The following is a 19887-nucleotide window of genomic DNA, read 5'->3' on the forward strand; positions in this document are numbered from 1 at the left end:
CCAGGCATCTTTCTACGCTCCTCGACGCAGCTAAATGGCTTAGCCAGCAGGTGGCGCTGCGGGACAAGCACGACGCTCTCTTGCCGTGGCCTCTATGGTTGGAGGCCACTTCCTCTTCCGGCGGAGAAGGCAGCAGCCCACGTGGGTGGCCAGGTAGGTTTGCGCGCTGCCAGGAGGGAATGCAATCCTGGACGGGGTTGCTGCAGTTTGGATGGGGAGCAGCTTGGGCAGGGAGGCTGGGCTGCAGATCTCTCTCTCTCTCTCTCTCTCTCTCTCCCTCCCCCCCCCCCGTTTTCAGCGGAGTTTGTTACTGGCTCCGCAGCCCACAGGGACTAGCAACTTGAACCTTTCTATTTGCAAAATCAGAGCGGGAAGGAGGAGCAGAATTTGCCAAACCCAAACCAAATATTTCGAAATAAAAAAATTCCTTCCTGTAGCACCTTAAAGACCAACTAAGTTAGTTCTTGGTATAAGCTTTCGTGTGCATGCACACTTCTTCAGATGCACACGAAAGCTCATACCAAGAACTAACTTAGTTGGTCTTTAAGGTGCTACAGGAAGGAATTTTTTTATTTTGACTATGGCAGACCAACACGGCTACCCAAATATTTCGAGCCTTCGTCCCTGGGGGCAACTGGAAGGGCCTCGTGCTGCTAATCCTGTGCTATCTCTGCAAGGCTGTAGCTGCTGTTATCCAGGGTGCAGCGATGACCTTCAGACGTGGGTGGCTTTTAAAAGATGCTCAGGCAAACCTAGGCTGGATTGTTGTTGTTTATTCGTTTAGTCGTGTCCGACTCTTCGTGACCCCCTGGACCAGAGCACGCCAGGCACTCCTGTCTTCCACTGCCTCCCGCAGTTTGGTCAAACTCATTCTGGTAGCTTCGAGAATACTGTCCAACCATCTCGCCCTCTGTCGTCCCCTTCTCCTTGTGCCCTCCATCTTTCCCAACATCAGGGTCTTTTCCAGGGTGTCTTCTCTTCTCATGAGGTGGCCAGAGTATTGGAGCCTCAGGTTCAGGATCTGTCCTTCCAGCGAGCACTCAGGGCTGATTTCCTTCAGAATGGAGAGGTTTGATCTTCTTGCAGTCCATGGGACTCTCAAGAGTCTCCTCCAGCACCATCATTCAAAAGCATCAATTCTTCGGCGATCAGCCTTCTTTATGGTTCAGCTCTTACTTCCATACATCACTACTGGGATGTAGCTGTGGCTTTAGCTGCTGTTATCCAGGGTGCAGCGATGACCTTCAGGCGCGGGTGGCTTTTAAAAGATGCTTAGGCAAACCTAGGCTGAATATGGATTGCCATTTATGATGCCACCACCTCAAGGTGGTGTGTGCATGGCTTTCTCTGCTCTTCTGCTCCCCTTTTTGTCCTCACAACAACCTTGTGAGGTAGGTTAGGATGAGAGACAGTGAGGTCACCCAGTGGCTGACTGGGGATTCAAAGCCTGGTCTTCTAGGCTAGCTCTCTAACCACCACAGCACACTGGTTAGCCAAAACATGTTCTCATGGTTATGAATTAAGGGCTGATTTAATATAGGGAGATGCTGTGTATGGAGTCAGACCCATTGGCTTGTCTAATTCAGCCTTGCCTACATTGACTCACTGTGGCGTTTCAGATGGTACCCAGAGATGCCATGGACTTAGCCTGGGGCCTTCTACATGGAAGCAGATGCTCTGCTTTACTAATACTCAGTAAGGCTCCTAGCATTGCTATCGGAATTATTCAATCCCCATTGCAAATCAGGTTTATTATCAAAATTCACAGACTTCCAGCTGTTTGCAATGAGCACATAAAACAAAAGCAATTGAAGTAGCTCAACACAACGGATGCTTCAGGTGGTTCCCCCAAATTCAGCTGAAATTGCTTAGCAAACAGTAGATGATTTATGAGTGATAAGTAATAATTCCTGCATGAACTGCTGGGTGGGGAGTCAAGGCCAAGTGGAAAAGCCTAGAGCACATCAGATCAAAGTTGATTTGGGGATTTATTATTATGATTATTATTTTATAATTATTATGCATGCTCAGGTAGGGCTTACAAAACGTAACAACTAATTGTGCAATTCTCAAAATAGCTAAAATACAGAGCAAAACTATGTCATCAGGCCGTTAAAATGTAAATGCCCATGATTCAAATATATGATAATACAGCACACCGTTTAAAAGTGGAAACTCTGGGCAGGAGATATTGGGAAAAGTTTCTGTTTCAGGATTTTCCAGAAAGACCACATAATCCATGTTGATTTAACATCTTTGCCCCGCCCCCTTTTAAGGTTGAGAGAAAGTCATATTGAACGTCGGAGATGGCACTTCTCCTGTCTTTTAAATCTGGCCTCTGGGATGCCGCAAGACTGCCCTGCGCCTTTGGAACCATCCGACATCTCTCCACGCGGAGAAAACCTCAGGCGGGGGAGCGCGAGCTTCCTGGTGGGGTGAGCAGCCAGGTGATTCCTGACCATGGGCTTGAAACAGCCAAGGAACAGAGCGAGGCCCAGCCACGTAAACCCTGGAAGGGTCGTGCCCTTCGGAACGAGTTCTGGCGGCAATTTCGCGCGCAGGCCGTGCCGTCTGACAGGGAGGAGCTGAAGAACTTGAGGAACGATGATTTCCCCGAGAGGAAGAGGAGCCCCCCGCAGAAACCCCTCCCCGTCGAAAGGACCAAAGGCTCAGAGATCTTGTTTGGGGTTGCTCCCTGCTCCTTGGCTCTGGCCAGGTCCAGGAGGAACTTTTTCCAACTCTTCCTCAAGGCTGGCAAGGGCACTCCGTCGCCTACGCTGGAAGAATTCTCCCGGCGCGCCAAGGACAGGGGGATTCCAGTGAAGGTGGTTCAAAGGAAGGTTCTAGATGGCCTCTGCAAGGGCGGTGTCCATCAGGGCGTGTGTCTGGAAGCCACGCCCCTCCGCCCCATTGGCTGGCAGGAGGCACCGCCCCCTGAGGCAGAGGGAGTGGGGTCGCAGCTCCTTTGGCTGGCTTTGGAGGGGATACAGGACCCCATGAACCTGGGAGCCGTCCTGCGGTCTGCTCACTTCCTGGGTGTTGACAGGATTGTGATGAGTCAACGGAACAGGTAAAATAGCACCAGGTGAATTATTTCAGGCATGGGCCTGTAGCTCAGGGGCAGAGCATCTGAATGCGGGGAGCCAGATCCTTACCTGCCTATGTGATTCAGCACTGACATGAGGACTAGAACCTTAATTTGTTTTTAGCTGAACAACCAGAACTCCGGGATAAAGCATCTGCTTTGGGGGCAGAAGGTTCAGTCCCCGCCATCCTGCCTGCCTGCAGTTACTTAGGAGCAAGTGCCATTGACCTCGGTGGGGTTTACTTTGGAGCAATCCTGCGTCAGGCCAACTTGAGCGTAGGCCATGGGTTAGATGCAGTCTTTTCATTCTCTCTGCCCCTGCAGAGACAAGTGTTGCTAACAGAACCCGCTTGTGGAGATCTGCCGGGAAGCATTTAATAATTTTTGCCCCTACCCCGGGCTTCTCTCTTTGTAGCTGTCCCCTGACACCTGTGGTCAGCAAAGCCAGCTCGGGGGCCATGGAAGTTCTGGATGTATATAACACAGATGATCTTCAGAGCCTTCTTAAGGTAACACCCCCTCCACAAACTTTCGCCTGTTTTTCTTTTAAATTAATGGTTGCAGGCAACTTCCTGTACGTCGAAGGCATGCACAACCGCACTCATCGTTGCAAACCTGGACGTGGCATGAGGAGGGGCAAAAACGGTGCAAAAATGGCGTCTAGCTGTCCCATGAGCCTTTGCACTGATATTTGTGTCAGCATCGCCCTTGAGCCAGTGCCACCAACTGGACTCATCCGCTTCAGCCCCGACTGGGCTAGGCGAGCTGGGTAGCACTTCCAGAGACCACCTTCTGCACAGGAACAGCTCAAAGTGCTGTGGACTCACAGCTTAGAGTTGTGAGCACCAGATTCACTCCCACAAGAAGACAGTCGTCGCACATCAGAGTACAGCAGAGTCTAGCAGCGTATATAAACAACTCGGAGAGCAGCTCTGTAGAATATCTTCTTTATTCTATAACTACAACTATAATACAACTATATACAGAGCTAAATAGGTCTAAGCATAAATGAATGCTGAACTGCACTGAGTGTCTGCAGCTGCTCTTAGCAGCAACCTTATCTAAACACACGATCTCTCTCTAACACTCAGTCTCTCTCTCTCCGACACACTGACTGACTGACTGACTCTTTGATGTGGTGCTGGAGCAGAATAAGTAGAGAGCAGAACACTGCCCCTCCTCTCTGGAGAATCAGCAGAGATCATCATGAGATTCTTGGATATGGGAGGGGTGAAATCTCAATTTGAGGCATGTGGGAAGTTGGATTTTAAGCAAGGAAGTATGGAGAGAGCGCATGTGGTGGAGTTTGTTGGGGTTTTGGTTTTTCAAGGGTTTCCAGACCTTTTCAATGGTGTTCCCAGTACCTCAGGTTAAGTACTTAATTCATTCCGGAGGTCCGTTCTTAACCTGAAGTGCCACTTTAGCTAATGGGGCCTCCTCCTGCCGCCACGCCACTGGAGCATGATTTCTGTTCTCATCCTGAAGCAAAGTTCTTAACCTGAGGTACTATTTCTGGGTTAGCGGAGTCTGTAACCTGAAGCGTATGTAACCTGAAGCGTATGTAACCTGAGGTGCCACTGTATACGTGATTTTGCTTAAACGCACGGTGCCTCAGAATGTAACCCCTGCGTCAGTGGGGAGTTGCCTCTACATTTTTATCTCGCCTTTCCTCCAAGGAGCTCAAAGGGGTGGACGTATTTCTCCCTCCTTTCCCATTGTATCTTCACAACAACCCTGTGAGGCAGGGTAGGATCAGAGACAGAGACAGGGTCACTCGGGGAGTTTCATGAATCGGTGGGGCTTTGAGGCCTGGTCTCTCAGGTGCTAGTCTGACACTCAGACCCCAGGGGTGACTCTCCTGTAGCCCTCCAGATGTTGCTGGACTCCAGCTCCCCCAATCATTGGCGGTGCTGGGGGGGGGGGTTAATGGGAGTTGGTGTCCAACGATCTCCAGAGAGCTACAGCTTCCCTGACTCTGCTGTGACCACCTTTGCTCTGATTCAGCAGCTGTTCTCTTCTTAAATTCACACGGTAAGATTGCTTGCAAGCAAAACACCAGGGAAGGATGCTAGCTCGTCTGCTTTGCATGCCAAAGGTGCTGGGTTCAATTCCCGGCGTCTCCACATAGGGCTGGGGGAAAGCCTCAAACCCTGGAGAGCTGCTGCCAGTCAGAGTTGACAACCCTGAGCTAGATGGACCGATGGCTTGGCTCAGCTTAAGGCAGCTTTCTGCAAACCCATTTTAAACCCCCTTTCATCCAGAAACAAGGGGACTAGAATCTTAGTTTCTGAGTTGGAAAAAATCGTAGCTCAGTGCTTTGCATGCAGACAATCCCAGATTCAATTCCCGGCGTTTCCGGGTAGGGCTGAGCAAGGCTCCCTGTCTGAATCCCTGGGGGGCTGCTGCCGTTCAGAGCATACTGCATTGACCCGGAAAGACAAATGGCCTGAATCTGTAGCAGACAGCTCGTCTCTTATCCCACTCTATTCCTTTTGCTCTGATGCATTCCAGCGTCTCTTCTGCCTTGCTTGGAATGGCTGCTGTGCCCCGTTCAGCCACCCAGTGGCAGCATTGTACAAGCTTTTAAAAATAAGTTGGATTTTGCTAGGTGGCTGCCTGAGGTCCATAGGAAGTGGGGTGTGCACATAAGATTGAAAGCTGGGTTTACAATAGGGTTACCAGACGTCCCCGTTTCCCGGGGGCAGTCCCCGGATTTGCGAATAAATGCCACCCCCGGAATGTCCCCGGATTTCATCTAATGTCCCCAGGAAACGCAGCAGTGGCAGTCTCAGCAGCCTGGAGCAGTTGGCTCTGGCTGGCTTCAGGAGCTGCTCCGAAGTCCCCATATGATGGTGGTGCAGGGGCTCGAAGATGCAGCTTCCGGGCTGCTTCCACCTTCCCTGACCCCAGCAACTAAGCTGTGAAGGGAGGCTTCATGCTGCCGATCAGAGCTTGTGTGCAAGCAGGAGGGGGCAGGATTCTCTCAGCTAGGCAACAGGAAGCCTCCCTTCGCAGCTGAGGGATCCCTGCCCCCGCCTGCTTGCACGCAAGTAGGAATGGGATTGGGGCTGCTCCGATGGCAAGGGAGGCATTGCTCTGCCTGACAGATCCCTGCCCCCTCCTGCTTGCACGCAAGTAGGAGTTGGGATGGGGCTGCTCCGAAAGGCAGTGTGACGTCTCCCTTCCCGGCTGAGGGATCCTCGCTCCCTCCTGCTTGCTCGCAAGTAGGAATGGGATTGGGGCTGCTCCAATGGGAAGGGAGACATTGCGCTGCCTGACAGATCCCTGCCCCCTCCTGCTTGCACGCAAGTAGGAGTTGGGATGGGGCTGCTCCGAAAGGCAGTGTGACGTCTCCCTTCCCGGCTGAGGGATCCTCGCTCCCTCCTGCTTGCTCGCAAGTAGGAATGGGATTGGGGCTGCTCCAATGGGAAGGGAGACATTGCGCTGCCTGACAGATCCCTGCCCCCTCCTGCTTGTACGCAAGTAGGAGTTGGGATGGGGCTGCTCCGAAAGGCAGTGTGACGTCTCCCTTCCCGGCTGAGGGATCCTCGCTCCCTCCTGCTTGCTCGCAAGTAGGAATGGGATTGGGGCTGCTCCGATGGGAAGGGAGACATTGCGCTGCCCGAGCCTCGCTGCCGCCGCTACTCTCAGCCCTCCTTCGCCGCCTTCCATGCCTAACCCACCGCGCACCACTTCCCCACCACCACCACCGAGAAACCAACAACTCAGGGGCTACCCAGGCTCATGGAGAAAGGAGATAGAAGTCTTGGAGGAAGGCGGTTGAGCTCTGCCACCGCCATCGCTGCAGCATCAACGTCCAAGTGTCCCCGGATTCATTGAAAAGAATCTGGTAACCTTAACAAGCTGGGAGAAGGATGGAATTTATCCGATGAGCGGGACACACACGACACAAGCCCAAGACCCGTCTTCCCACCAGTTGGGCACTGAGTCGGCCAGGAGACGATTTCATGCTGGCTGGCCTTCCAGACAATGAAAGGCAAATGGCCTAATTTTTCAGCCGCCTTTTCTTTGCCCCTTTCCTGTGGGTCTGGGGAGCCTCCCCCTCTGCCAGCCGCCCCGCTCTGGAACGACCCCATAAAGAGGCCATTAAGAAGGTGTCGCAACTTAATTGAAACATCTGTGCGGACCGCTTCCCTCTACTATAAATGTTCAATTTATGAACATTTGGGCCGTTGAGGCGCTCTGTTTAATTGGGTCCACGTTGGCCGGCTTCACCTTTGCCGCGGAACGGGCATAAATCCCAGCGTCGTTACGGCCTGGAAATGGCAGGTTTTTTCAGAAAACGAGGCAGATTTCCTCCCCTCCCCCTCTAAAAATGGATTTTGTAGGTGGTTGTGTTGAAAGGATGAGCTGGGAGCATGTATTCAATAGCAACTTGTTTTCCTGGATAAGGGCAAAGTCTGTCTGGGAGGGGCAGGATCTGCTTCCCTCTTGATGTCATTAGATTCCACCTCCAATCAGCCACAGCCAGCGTGGCCAGTGGTTAGAGATGATGGGAGTTGTAGTCCGGAAGCACCTGTGCTAAGCTGTTCCTCTGCCCCCCCCTCACAGTAGCTAGAGGCAAGGCCTTTCCTAATTCCCTCCAAGGAGCTCAGGGAGGAGTACGTGGCTCTCCCCCTCCTTGCTTAGTCCCCACAACAACCCTGTGTTGTTGGTTAGGCTGAGAGGCAGTGACTGGTCCACGCCTCTCCCTGCAAGCTTCATGGCCGAGCGAGGATTTGAAAATACAGTCATACCTCGGGTTGAAGTAGCTTCAGGTTGAGCGTTTTCGGGTTGCGCTCCGCGGCGACCTGGAAGTAACGGAGCATGTTACTTCTGGGTTTCGCTGCTTGTGCATGCGCTGATGCTCAAAATGACGTCACACGCATGCACGGAAGCGGCAAATTGCGACCCGCGCAGACACTGGTTGCGTTTGCTTTAGGATTCGAAGGGGCTCTGGAACAGATCTCATTCGCATCCAGAGGTACCACTGTAATAATAATAATAATAATAATAATAATAATAATAATAATAATAATAATTTATTACTTATACCTCGCCCATCTTGCCAGGCCTCCCCAGCTACTCTGGGAAGCTTGCAACAGAATATTAAAAACACAATAAAACATCAAACATTAAAAACTTCCCCAAACGGGGCTGCCTTCAGATGTCTTCTAAAAGTCAGGTAGCTGTTTACTTCCTTGACATCTGATGGGAGGGCGTTCCGCAGGGCGTGTGCCACTACCGAGAAGGCCCTCTGCCTGGTTCCCTGTAACCTTGCAGTGAGGGAACCGCCAGAAGGCCCTCGGCGCTGGACCTCAGTGCCCGGGCTGAACAATGTGGGTGGAGATGCTCCTTCAGTTATACCGGGCCAAGGCCATTTAGGGCTTTCAAGGTCAGCACCAACACTTTCAATTGTGCTTGGAAATGTACTGGGATTTGAACCCTGGCCCTTGCCTGGCACTCTAACCACAGCTCCACACTGGTGCTCAGTTTGATGGGTCCTCCACTCCAGCGGCTGGAGAGAGACTCCCAGCTATCAAGGGATACTTGGACTTCCTCTGGGTTTGAATTCCTGGCTGCAAAGAAGGTTGGGCCGCCTCGCACCAGGGAATAGTTTGTCAGATGCTTTTGGTTGTTCCGTGCTGAGGTTTCATTTATTGTTCTTAACCTGTAGTGTTTCCTGGGAACTCATGAAGTTTGAGTTTCTGATTTAAACAGTGAACAAACAGCAAACCAGTGCAGATGTATCTTTTTCTTCCATATCATGAAAGTGGGAATTTATACGAAGCAATCCTCAAGTTTGCCCTTTTCTCTTGCGCCTTTCTCACCCGCCTTTTCTTCTGGAAGGCAAAATCCGAGCAAGGATGGGAAGTCCTTGGAACAGCTGCTCACACCAAGGACCTGGATTCTGTCCCCACCGTGAGTTGCTTAGATTTCCACTGGAAGGGACCCACCATACTGCTGCTAGGTATGTAACACTGCGGCACTTAAATTTTCAGGAAGCCCTGTGCAATGGTACCTCGTAAGTTGAACGTAATCCGTTCCGGAAGGACGTTCGACTTCCGAAACGGTCAATTTCCAAAGCGCAGCTTCTTATTGGCTCTTGTAATCGGAAGAACCAACCGGAAGCCGCTTGTCCTTTCGCGTCAGAGGTTTGGGTTCTGAAAAACGTTTGCAAACCGGAACACTTACTTCCAGGTTCGTGGTGTTTGGGAGCCGATTTTATTCGGGAGCCAAGCTGTTTGAGTACCAAGGTACCACTGTATTGGGGAGTTTTTAATGTTTCATGTTTTATTATGTTTTTATTGGTGCTGGGGCAACCCAGCCAGATGGGTGGGGTATAAATAATAAAGTTGTTGTTGTTGTTGTTGTTGTTGTGGGGTGTAAATAATAAAGTTGTTGTTGTTGTTGTTGTTTTGGAGCGCCAAACTTTTGAAGAGAAGCTGGCCGTAGCTCAGGGACAGAAAAGGTGGCAGGTTCAATCCCCAAGTAGGGTGGGGAATGATTCCAGGCTGAAAACCCTGGAGAGGGACTGCCAGTCAGTGTAGACCGTGTGTGTGTGTGTGTATGGGGAAGGGTTTGCCAACTTGGAATCTACGGCCGCTAGTGCCTTATGGCTATTTCCCTGAGCAACAGCCCTGTGAGGTAGGCTAGGCCAAGAAACAACAAACCGGTTAAAGATTCCACCCCCCTCCCCGCCCCTGTTAGCCGGGTAGCTGGGAGAGGATTTGAACTTGCCTCCCCCCCACATTTACCGCAATACCACATTGCCTCCTGAGAAGCTTGGAGGTCTTGCGACACCCCTGACAAATAAAGGAAGGCAGCTAGGAGACTGCAAGGACTTGGGTCCGGGGTGTGCTCCAGTTTTTATTTTTATTTTTTATTTGTTCGATTGATGTAACCGCCCTTCGTTGCAAGATCTCACGGCCATCCGCAAGATAAAATACGAAGTAAAAGCACAAATAAGTACAGTGGTACCTCGGGTTAAGAACTTAATTCGTTCTGGAGGTCCGTTCTTAATCTGAAACTGTTCTTAACCTGAGGTACCACATTAGCTAATGGGGCCTCCTGCTGCTGCCACACCACCGCTGAGCAATTTCTGTTCTCATCCTGAAGCAAAGTTCTTAACCCGAGGTACTATTTCTGGGTTAGCAGAGTCTGTAGCCTGAAGCATCTGTAACCTGAGGTACCACTGTATTTGAAACAAAAACAACAAAATGATAGCCCCCATCTTCCACAAACTTAAAAGGCTGTAGAATACAAGTCAGCCAAAGAGTTATTGAGGGATAGCGTACCGTAGACATCCCTCCAGACCTTTCTAGACTCTCATCGTCCTTGGCCATTGGCCGGCCTGGCAGAGGATGCTGGGAGTTGTAGTTGCACAACCTCTAGAGTCTCACAGACGTGCCCCCTCACCCTGGCTTTACCTGTGCCATACCAAAGTATTGTGCACCAACCATCTGCCAGCCCATCGATTTTCGGAAAGCTGAAAGAGAACAGGGAAGAAATCTTCCCCGCTGTCCTTTACCTTCAGCACCTGGCATTTAAGAGAGAGACTGCATCCGAACATGGAGAGTCCATCGCAACCCGCAGGGAGGGCCGCTGGTTCCCCTATGTTACAGGACAGAAATCCACCGCCAAGGAGTCTCCCCTGAGTTATGCGCCGGGGGCTGTTTGCCCGTGGCTGGGAGCATGAGAGATGCTTTGGGTTATTCCTCTGCGGTGGGAAAGGCGGCGGTGCCCCAACGGTCCCCTTTCCTTTCCTTGCCAGGCTCATCTTTAACCGAAACGCTGATTGAAGCCGGGGAGCTGACAGGATGCCGCGGCGTCGCTCCCAGTGCTCGGATACCTTTTCGATTACAGGGAGGAAAGAGATACTGGCAAGTCTGGGGCGGGAATGATGAGCTGCGGGGAAATCCATCTCCACAACGGGCGGCGGGACGACGAGCCGGGGACTGCGGTGACAGTCGGGGGCTGTTACTTTGAAGGACGGCTCGGCTCGTTCTTGCGAGGGAACGGAATCTCTTTCGGCGGAGCGGAGGGGCTCCCGAGAGCGGGCTGGCCTCTTCTCGCCGGCGATGATTTCCACTCTCTGTTGAGCGCTTGGCAGAAGAGAAAATTGGACAGGGCAGGGAGCCTGGGAGATTTGGGGGAGAGGAAGGGGCCTGCGGTTTGCAGAAGCGCGAGGAGAATGATAGGAGAATCTGAAAATTTGGGGCAGTTGGATGGGGACAGAGGAGGCCCATCTGCCTGTCAACCGCTCTGAGATCTTGTGATGAAGGGCGGCAGAGAAAACTAATAAATAATAATAATAATAATAATAATAATAATAATAATAATAATAATAACAACAACCCAAGTGTACCTTGGGTTACAGACGCTTTAGGTTACAGACGCTTCAGGTTACAGACTCCACTAACCCAGAAATAGTACCTCAGGTTAAGAACTTTGCTTCAGGATGAGAACAGAAATCGTGCTCCGGCGGTGTGGTGGCAGCGGGAGGCCCCATTAGCTAAAGTGGTGCTTCAGGTTAAGAACAGTTTCAGGTTAAGAACGGACCTCCAGAATGAATTAAGTACTTAATCCGAGATACCACTGTATTATTAATAATAATAATAATAATAATAATAATAATAATAATAATAATTTTTATTTATACCCCGCCCTTCCCAGCCAAGGCTGGGCTCAGGGCCGCTAACACCCGATATAAAAACAATTGATTGAAATACAACTTAAAAACAAGATTAAAATACAACATTAAAATACAGCCTCATTTCAGTGGAAACTCAAATCAAAAACTTTTTTGGGGATGAAAACCAAGGCTAACTATCCAGACTGGTCCTACATGGGCCTGAAAAAAGCCTGGGAAGTCCCCGAATCAGAGTTCCATCACAGAAGGAGAAAGGAAAAAGGAAAGAGGGGGAGGGAATCAAACTGATTCCAAGCCAAAGGCCCTGCGCAAAGAAATCAGATCTAGTTTGGCATTCTGATCTCACAGAGGCAAACTAGAAGCCAACTGTCCCTACTTGGGATTCCTCTTGACTGTTTTTCAGAGACATACTGCCTCTGAGGCGGTGCATAGCCATTGTGGATAGTAGCCGTCGATAACCCTTTCCTCCATGAATTTGTCCCACCCTCTTTTAAAGCCCTCCAAGTTGTTGGCCATGCCTGCTTCTTGTGGGAGGCAGTTCCGTAGTTTAACTGTGTCAAGAAGTCCCTAATGTCTGTCCTGGGTAACTGTATACACGGGTGGCGCTGTGGGTTAAACCACAGAGCCTAGGACTTGCCGATCAGAAGGTCGGTGGTTCGAATCCCCGCGACGGGGTGAGCTCCCGTTGCTTGGTCCCTGCTCCTGCCAACCTAGCAGTTTGAAAGCACGTCAAAGTGCAAGTAGATAAAAAAGCACTGCTCTGGCGGGAAGGTAAACGGTGTTTCTGTGCGCTGCTCTGGTTTGCCAGAAGTGGCTTAGTCATGCTGCCCACATGACCCGGAAGCTGTACGCCGGCTCCCTCGGCCAATAAAGTGAGATGAGCGCCGCAACCCCAGAGTCGGCCACAACTGGACCTAATGGTCAGGGGTTCCTTATCATGGAGGTGGTGTTGCTATCTCATGCTCTGGGACATTGGCATGGATCATGGGCCGCCCAAACATCTTTTTAAAAAGCATCTCAAGTGTTTCTGGGTGGGTGGTCAATTTGAGGGAGATTAAATTGGACAGGGGAGTGATCTTGTGTAGGATATTGTCGTGGGGGGGGGGAATAAATTAATTTAAGATGGATGTTAATAGAGAGGATTTGGGGGACGTAACAAATAAGTGCAATTGGCCTGATCTGGAGAAGAGGATCTGTTGGGGAATTAATTAGGGGATAAATGAATTGGGGGAAAAAATGATTTGGGGTGGCTGTGGCGGAGGGAACAGGACAAATTAATTGAAAAAATATTTGAGAGAATTGCAAATCGGCTGCCTTGCCTTCTGTGGTGGACGAAGTTTGGATCTACTCATATAAATTCTTTGCAAAGTTGTGTTCTCTGGATCGAGGCCCCAGAAGCTGTACCCAGAAGCTGTCCATTCATTTCAGTGGGTCTGTTCTGAATATGAGTTATGTTGAACTGCAATCCTAGATCCTTTTAAAGGATCTGGCAGCACTTCGGCCAAACTCCATTGGTCGTTTGCCTCGGGACAAGCGCCAGGAGAAGCAGTTTCTCATCTGTTTTCCAATTACCAAATCTTAATTATCGCCAACAGCTTCCTGAAACAAATTCAGCCTCATCCCAAGTTTATTTACCTGGGTGTTTTTGCCCTGCCTTTCAGCCCCAAGGAGTTAGCAGTCTTTTTAACAAGAAAACACAAGCCCTGTCTGATAAAATCCATAATCTAAAATACAAACACACCCTACATTAAAAAGAGCCATGGGGAGTCGAAAAAGGCAACTGAACCAAACTCATTGCCTGTTAATCAAACATGTTGAGATCAGGTGCAGGGGATGAAGATGGTGATGTTAGGGGAAGAGGACCTATGGGGGAAGCATGATGCATTTCGTCTGGAGAACACAGAATCGTAGAGTTGGAAGGAACCCCAGGGGTCATCTAGTCCAACCCCCTGGAATGCAGAAATCACAGCTTGCATGATACCCATTTTACAAATATCTGAAGGAGTGTGGCATAGAACAAACATTTATTTATTCAGTTTATATACTGCCCTTCATCAGTGCCTCCCTCTTTTATTTCAATATCTTTTTGGTTGTGATTTGCTTTCAGATATTTTAAAAAAGAAAAGGCACAAATGCTAAACGACAACATAGTAAAAGGTAAAGGGACCCCTGACCATTAGGTCCAGTCACGGAAGACTCTGGGGTTGCGGTGCTCATCTCACTTTACTGGCCGAGGGAGCCGGCGTACAGCTTCCGGGTCATGTGGCCAGCATGACTAAGCCGCTTCTAGCGAACCAGAGCAGCGCACAGAAACGCCGTTTATCTTCCTGCCGGAGCGGTACCTATTTATCTACTTGCACTGTGGTGTGCTTTCGAACTGCTAGGTTGGCAGGAGCAGGGACCGAGCAACGGGAGCTCACCCCGTCGCGGGGATTCGAACCACCGACCTTCTGATCAGCAAGTCCTAGGCTCTGTGGTATAATGACAACATATCCTCGCACTAATGAAATAAAAGCAGAGTTGCCAACTTTTTCAGTCCATAGGCTCATTTTGATTTTTGAGCAAGTCTTTTGGGCTCCCACCTCCTCTGGTTCATTTCCCCCCTTCCCCTCCTGCGAGTCAGCCCCCACCTTGAAAGAGAGAATCTTACACACCCACCTACCTACCCACCCACCCACCCACTGCTTTTCCCAAGAGATCTGGGTAAAAGTCAGAGCTTGAAATGGCCATAGAACCAAAAGAGTAAGTGTGAAAGCGTGCCACTCTTCCTACTTCTTTCTCCAGCTCTATGCTTTCTTAAAGGGACAGAAACGATGCTATTTATGTCCAAGGGTGTGGTTTTTGTATGCGTCCCTCAGAGGCTCCACGAGCACTTAGGGCAAGACCATTTATTGCCTTGTGTTTTGCCTGTGTGCAGGAAATGAAGGTTATGGCCTTTCTCCGGGGACTAGAAGCTTGTGCCAAAGGATGTTGACCATTTTCCCAGGACGAGAGCTGCCACCTGGGATCGAGTCCTTAAATGTGTCTGTTGCAGCTGGTAAGCGATTCCACCTTTGAACTCATCTCTCCTTGAAGCTCCTTCCTTCCTGAGCAGGAAAGTAAAATCTTGCCGACTGTTGAAACTCTTCTAACACTTTTTTTGTTGTTCTTTTTCCTTTTGATAAAATTCTTCCGCAGGAATCCTCTTGCACTCGATCTGCAGCCAAAGAGAGAGAGACCCGTGATGCTTCTATAAGAAAAACAAAACAAAAACACTGTGCCTTTGAGGAACTCGCCCAGAAGTTCTGGGATTAGGGGAAGCGGCATCTGGGAATATTCTGGGCCAGAAAGAAAGGATTGGAACACAGTCCTCACCTCTACTCCCTTCCACCAGACAGGGTTGGTGGAGCAGCAAGGCCACAAGGCATCCACAGCTGTTATGTGACAGAAGGTGTGTAGGTGTGTGTGTGTGTGTGTGTGAGAGAGAGAGAGAGAGAGAGAGAGAGAGAATGTGCTCTGCAAGAATTTTAGTCCTGATGATGACTTTAAACTCTAGTGCATCTCAGTGCGTAGAGTCTAGGCATGTCCACAGTCTGTCTCGGGGGCCCAATCCGGCGCCTGTAGCAGTATATTTCCTGGGGTAAAATCCTAAAAAACTTACAACTTCAACCCTGAAAAAGAGCTCAACAACTTTGGGGTACAGGTACAATCCTAAAAAAGGTCAACAACTTTGGTTGGTCCTCATGGCCCTTCACTTCATCAAATCTGGCCCTATTTGAAAAAAGTTTGGACACCACTGGACCAAGCATCGCACACACCTCATGTATCTCAGTGGGTAGACCAGGTATCTCTAAAACCCCACACGTTACAATGGCTGCCCAAACCTCCGGTGTATTTTGATCTGTTTGTGCGTTGGCCAGTGGGAGGGGAGCTCGAGCTGGGCAGAGGAACGACCCCGTATGATCCAACGTGCCTCTCTTAGCCTGGCGAAGGTGGTTTTGGATTCCTCTCCTCTGTAATCTCAAAGGTGGAGGGGTTCTGGGGTTGAGCAAGGGGTTAAGACTCCATTGAGTGCAGTGCAAAAGCCCGATAACACTTTACAGATATAGGAAGACGGCTACTGAGTCTGGCTAGTGGTCTGCCTAGGCCAGCTTTTCCCTTGCCTCTGGAGTCTTCCCTATGTATGGTGTATCAGAAAAATTATATTCCGTTCTTGGCAACGAGGATCCATTTCAGTCATGTGTACCTTGGCCTGTAGCAAAACAGTGTATCTGAAGAAGTGTGCATGCACATGAAAGCTCATACCAAGAACTAACTTAGTTGGTCTTTAAGGTGCTACTGGAAGGAATTTTTTTATATTAAAAGATTGCAAGTGGAATGTTTCGTTTGCTTTGCTTTCCCTGTTCTGCAGAAGTCTGGTTTTTTAAAAATAAAATAAAATGTAATAATACAGCATTATAAAAACCCGGGAATTGGTATGAAATTTCAGTTTCTTAGGAAAGAGGAAGTATATTCTTCCCACTAGGTGGTGGTAAAGATACAGATTGCGGTTTGCTTCACTATGGGCAGAAAACAGTTTTATAGCAAGATATCATTTCATCCTTTCTTGTTTGCTGGAAGGAAATGGGAATAAAAGCCATTTCTTTATCTTTGATACCAAGCTCTGATTCTCCGTATTTGTGTGCGTGCGTATTTTGTATCTCTCTGCATGAGAAACCATATATATATATATATTTATATATATATATGGAATGCCATTTTGAGGGCAACGATTTTATATTATTAATGATTATTTGAGAGATTTCTAAATGCTTTTCAAGAACCTCCCCACCCCACAAAAAGTGGTGTAGGAAATAAACATGAAAGTATAGAAACTCTGAAACTTTTTTTTTTAAAAAAGCCTACTCTGTGGTAAAAAATAACGGCAGATGGCGCCAACAAAATACCTCATTGTACAAGACTGGGCTGTATCTGAGTTAAGCCGTGCTCTGAGCAGACCAGTTGAAACCACTGGACTTACGTTAGGCCCTATATTGCGCTATACTTTGAAAGCGGGATTGTACTACTTTAAACCATCTTGGCTCTCTGCAAAGAATCCTGGGAACTGTAGTTTGTTAAGGGTAAAAGGTAAAGGTACCCCTGACCATTAGGTCCAGTCGTGACTGACTCTGGGGTTGCGGCGCTCATCTTGCTCTATGGGCCGAGGGAGCCGGTGTTTGTCCGCAGACAGCTTCCGGGTCATGTGGCCAGCATGACTAAGCCGCTTCTGGTGAACCAGAGCAGCGCACGGAAATGCCGTTTACCTTCCCGCCAGAGCAGTACCTATTTATCTACTTGCACTTTGACGTGCTTTCAAACTGCTATGTTGGCAACGGGAGCTCAGCCCATCACGGGGATTCGAACCGCCGACCTTCTGATCAGCAAGTCCTAGGCTCTGTGGTTTAACCCACGTCCCTAAGGGTGCTGAGAGTTAAAATTTCTAGTTTGCCGTGTCATAAGAACAGAAGGAGAGCCCTACTGGGTCAGCCCAAACTATTCAGAGCAATGAGGACTGGAATCTTAAATCTTAAAAGTAAAGGGCAGGCCTTCCATTGAATGATAGAAAACTTGTTTTCTATGCAGAAAGCCCCAGGTTCAGATTTCCAACTAGGCCGGGGACTGTGTCTTGCCTGAAACCTTGGTGGGCTGCTGCCGGTGAGTGTCAAGCATAAAAGCTAGACAGACTGACGGTATGGCCAAGTACAAGTTTGCATACTGATCTCCTATGTTTCTAAATGCAATCATTGCTGCCTCCTCCTCCTCCATTTAATTTCCTGGGTATTTTTAAATGTCAAAAACGTCATTTTTATAATCTTCCTTTTTCTTTCTTTTGCCTTAAGCCTGAATATAATTGTCCTTGTGACATAACTGTAGAAAAGCACACCCCAGTGTGTGTGTGTGTGTTTTTTAATGAAAAAGAAAAACACCCTTCCAGCTCCATATCATAAAGGAGAATTTTAATTGTCACTTTTTGCACACATCAGCATGATCGGAAACAAGCTCCCTGATTACTTTTGTGGTTTTGTACACAGCCGATCTTTTGATACCTGGAGAAGGAGGAAGAATTGTTGTGATGGTAATTTGAAAGTGACTTTTCTCATCCCGGTTGTCTTGTCAGGGATTTGTTTCAGGGATGTCTTTTCCAGAAAACAGATAATAATTTTTATGCAATCGGTGGTGGTGGGAGGCTTTCCCCCCCGGCAACTGCACTCTGAAATGCGGGTTCAATAATCAAAGCGTCTCTGAAGACCAAATATAAGAGATCTGTTAAAATATTTGTCTGCATATGGTATTAGATTTTTGCCAGACTCACCTGATACACGGAGAGATCTCAGGAATCTTTCATGTCCGGTTTCATTTGGAAATGCAGGACCCTTCCGAGAGTGGAGATTCTTCGGCTTTTGAGGTTTTCACGGTCGATTGTCACCTTTCCTCTCTCCATTCAAGACCTCTGAAGAAATTTCAAGACAGGTGGGGAACCTCAGGCCTGTGATGCACTGAGTGTGCGGCCCTTCATCATCTCCATCTGGCCCCCGGGATTCACTTCCAGGCCACGCCCCCTTACCCCAGGCCACGCCCCTCCCTGGCCCTGTACCACACCCTCCTTGAGTGTTTGTATCTGTGTCCTTTTGCTCTGAGAACACCTCTTCCCTGCCAGGAGGAGGATCTGTGCAGGTGTTTGCAGGAGCTAGCCTGACCGCATGAAGGTAAAATTGACACCAATTGCTCCACCTACATTTGCTTCTGGCTCCGCCTACCTCCTTGCATGTGGAGAAGGACCGTGGCTCACTGGTAGAGCTCTTCCTTGCATGCAGAAGGCCCTAGGTTCAATCCTTGGCGTCCCCAGGTTCAGTCTGTAGAGCAGGAGAGGCTCGATCTCACGGTTGTGGGTTCGAGCCCCACGTTGGGCAAAAGATTCCTGCATTTCAGGGGGTTGGACCAGACGACTGCTGTGGTCCGTCCAAACTACAATTCTGTGACTGGGACGCTGACACACTGGGGAGCCGCTGCCAGTCAGCGTAAAAAGGTAAAGGACCCCTGGAGTTAAGTCCAGTCAAAGGTGACTATAGGGTTGTGGCACTCATCTTGCTTTCAGGCTGAGGGAGCCGGCGCTTGTCCATAGACAGCTTCCCGGGTCATGTGGCCAACAGGACTAAACCACTTCTGGCACAACGGAACACTGTGACGGAAACCAGACTGCACGGAAACGCTGTTTACCTTCCCGCCGCAGCGGTACCTATTTATCTACTTGCGCTGGTGTGCTTTCGAACTGCTAGGTTGGCAGGAGCTGGGACCGAGCAACAGGAGGTCACTCCGTCACGGGGATTCGAACCGCCAAGCTTCTGATCGGCAAGCCCAAGAAGAGGCCCAGTGGTTTAGTCCACAGCGCCACCCGTGTTCCGCCAGGCATTGTGGACAATACTGAGCAAGAGGGACCCAATAGTCTCACTTGGGATCAGTGTTCCTGTGTGCTCTCCCCGAAACTAGCCCATAGTGCAATGTGGCCCTCAGGCTGGGAAAAAGTGGCTTCCCACCCCTGCTGTAGCTTGCCCCCCACTCGCTCTCCCCAAGGAGGTCCAAGAAGCCTCCAAGGAACCCCAGAAAACCAACAACGCAAAGGAGATCATTGCATTTCTACTTCGTGACACATGCCTTGTGTGTGTACGTCACATCAACGGGATTCAGAATATAAGAAATCCTGGACGCCGAGGGCCTTCTGGCGGTTCCCTCACTGCGAGAAGCAAAGCTACAGGGAACCAGGCAGAGGGCCTTCTCGGTAGTGGCGCCCGCCCAGTGGAACACTCTCCCACCAGATGTCAAAGAGAAGAACAACTACCAGACTTTTAGAAGACATCTGAAGGCTGTCCTGTTTAGGGAAGCTTTTAATGTTTGAGACATTACTGTATTTTAATATTTTGTTGGAAGCTGCCCAGAGTGGCTGGGGAAGCCCAGCCAGATGGGTGGGGTATAAGTAATTATTATTATTATTATTATTATTATTATTATTATTATTATTATTATCATCACCTGCAGGATCAGGCCAGTGGCCTGTCTAGTTCTGCATCCTGTTCTCACAGCGGCCCAGTAGATGCCCGTGGGAACCCAGCAAGCAGGATCCGGGTGCGAGAGC

The 19887-nt window shown here is 49.4% G+C and overlaps 1 protein-coding gene across 4 annotated transcripts; it reads left to right on the plus strand.

Annotated features, from left to right (window-relative positions):
- The first annotated feature begins 92 nt into the window (after nt 1–92).
- On the plus strand, nt 93–15975 carry MRM1 (mitochondrial rRNA methyltransferase 1). 4 transcript variants are annotated; one of them, XR_014213974.1, is made up of 7 exons: nt 93–153; nt 2277–3070; nt 3501–3594; nt 8936–9056; nt 14656–14775; nt 14916–15357; nt 15421–15975. XR_014213974.1 is itself a non-coding variant. In XM_082200833.1 (6 exons), exons 2-6 carry the CDS (start codon nt 2307–2309, stop codon nt 14960–14962), a joined length of 1146 nt encoding a protein of 381 aa, XP_082056959.1. In that variant the 5' UTR covers nt 93–153; nt 2277–2306; the 3' UTR covers nt 14963–15975. The 4 variants fall into 4 exon arrangements, 2 of the variants coding, with proteins under 2 accessions (XP_082056959.1, XP_082056958.1); XR_014213975.1 differs by lacking the exon at nt 15421–15975 and adding an exon at nt 10860–10968 and having other exon boundaries at nt 14916–14945; XM_082200833.1 differs by having other exon boundaries at nt 14916–15975.
- Nucleotides 15976–19887: the final 3912 nt, after the last annotated feature.

This window comes from Podarcis vaucheri (assembly GCF_965113315.1).
Source record: "Podarcis vaucheri genome assembly, chromosome: 15".
Taxonomy (NCBI): Eukaryota; Metazoa; Chordata; class Lepidosauria; order Squamata; family Lacertidae; genus Podarcis; species Podarcis vaucheri.